Source organism: Terrapene carolina, unplaced genomic scaffold (assembly GCF_002925995.2).
Source record: "Terrapene carolina triunguis isolate 2854851 unplaced genomic scaffold, T_m_triunguis-2.0 Scaffold30858, whole genome shotgun sequence".
Classification (NCBI taxonomy): Eukaryota; Metazoa; Chordata; order Testudines; family Emydidae; genus Terrapene; species Terrapene triunguis.
Window position 1 is genome coordinate 16,458 of NW_020695209.1, and position 1,937 is coordinate 18,394.

Here is a 1,937-nt window from a genome sequence, read left to right on the forward strand (position 1 = left end):
GAGATGCCATGTGTGGGACTTGCATGCTAGTCGGAGGGTGGTCCTACTCTCTCTCCCCCAACGGGCCGTGCAGTGGAGGGAGTTCTCTCCATGTCTGCGCACCTTCAAAATTCAGTGCAAGTTTTTACCTCTGTTCGTAATGGTTGTGGGTCTGGCTGCCTTCTCTCCTCCCTCCATTGCCTGGACACCTCAGCACGCACCTTATTCTCCATCTCTCTGAGCCGTGTAGCTGCATGTTAGACATTCAGGTGGGAGGCTCCAAAGCTCTACACAACTCCACCCTCCTGCGTCTCCTCACCCTGTCCCCCTCAGCCTCCCCATTCTGCCAAAAGCTCCTTCACCTCCCCCGGTCTCTCCTCTGCCCCCCAGAACAGCCTCTCCATCCATCCCTGCACCTCTGTAATGTTAGGAGAGATGTGCATGGGGGAAACTCTGCTCTTGGGGCCAGGGGCATGGGCTGGCTGGGCCAGGGAGCTGAGGGGCCCATGCTGGGAGAATGGGGACCCAGGATCATGGGCCTGTGCTGGGAGAGTCTGCTCTGTTTTTCAGCCAGTGATTTTGGGCTGTTCCTTTCGGATGAGGACCCGAAGAAGGGGATTTGGCTGGAAGCTGGGAAGGCTCTGGACTACTACATGCTCCGCAATGGGGTAAGTGCCCAGTCCCCGCGCGTCCCTCCCCAAGCTCTGCACTATGACGTGCCCTGCAGTGCAGTACGTGCCTCTACTGCCCCCAGCCCCAGGGCAGGGTTACTCGTGCTTCCTTAGAGGTTTTTAAGGCCCGGCTTGACAAAGCCCTGGCTGGGATGATTTAGTTGGGAATTGGCCCTGCTTTGAGCAGGAGGTTGGACTAGATACCTCCTGAGGTCCCTTCCAACCCTGATCGTCTATGATTCTATGCTCGGCAGTGCCTGGTGCAGCCTGCTCCATAGCCCTGGGTACTCCCTCCCGTCTCCCTGGCATGGCTGTTCCTCAGGGGTGGGCGGGATTCCCTAGTACAGAGGGGAGGGCGTGGTGACCACATGCCCCTGCGGGCATGCCCGGACGCTGGCGCTAACACCGAGCGCCTGTGCTGCAGGACACCATGGAGTACAAGAAGAAGCAACGTCCGCTCAAGATTCGCATGCTGGATGGGACGGTTAAAACAGTCATGGTGGACGACTCCAAAACGGTCACGGACATACTCATGACAATCTGTGCTCGGATTGGTAAGGGACGGAGCACCGCCCAGGCCAGAGCCGGGGGCAGGATGGGAGGTGGCGATGTCTTGCTTGAGGAGGTGGGGGGGAATGAGGGGATGTTGCCTAGCTGTTGGGGGGCGAGAGGATGGGGAGGGGGCATTGCCTGGCATGGGGTGAGGGTGGAGAAGGGGCGTTGCCCGGCCTGGGGGGGTGCGGGGGCAAGAGGATGGGGAGGGGGCATTGCCGGGCTGTGGGGGGTCGGGGAGAGTGGGGGGCAGTGCCTGCATGCAGGTAGGGGGTGCTGTCATTCAGGGGCACTACCCCGGCAGGCGGTGTCTGTGCCCCATAGGGCGTATTGCAGGGATGCTGAGCTGGGCAGGGGGAGCTCCGTGTTCTCGGGGGGCTCCCCAGCCTGTGGCTGCCAGGCAGGCTGTGACGGGCACTGCGCTGTCTGCCCCTGCAGGCATCACCAATCACGACGAGTACTCGCTGGTGCGGGAGATGATGGAGGAGAAGAAGGAGGAGATCACCGGCACTCTCAAGAAGGACAAGACCTTGCTGCGGGATGAGAAGAAGATGGAGAAACTCAAGCAGAAGTTGCACACGGACGATGAGTGTACGGACCTGCCCTGTGCTGGGGGCAGGAGGGGTGGGGCCAGCCCGCACTGCAGGCAGCGAGTGGGCAAGCGGGCGCCGTGGGGGGAGGTCAGTCTTGGGGGTGGCCGGTGCTGTGGATGGAGAGAGGTCACGGTGGGAGTGG

At 61.4% G+C, this 1,937-nt stretch overlaps 1 protein-coding gene across 1 annotated transcript in view; it reads left to right on the plus strand.

Moving 5' to 3' along the window:
* Positions 1 to 512: 512 nt before the first annotated feature.
* Positions 513 to 1,937, plus strand: part of LOC112123822 (talin-1-like) — a gene marked incomplete at its 3' end in the record, with an annotated part of 1,892 nt that continues 467 nt past the window's right edge. The window contains exons 1-3 of the mRNA XM_026662857.1: positions 513 to 647; positions 1,075 to 1,204; positions 1,641 to 1,793. Coding sequence (XP_026518642.1) covers positions 513 to 647; positions 1,075 to 1,204; positions 1,641 to 1,793 — 418 coding nt within the window. The remainder of the gene's footprint in view (positions 648 to 1,074; positions 1,205 to 1,640; positions 1,794 to 1,937) is intronic.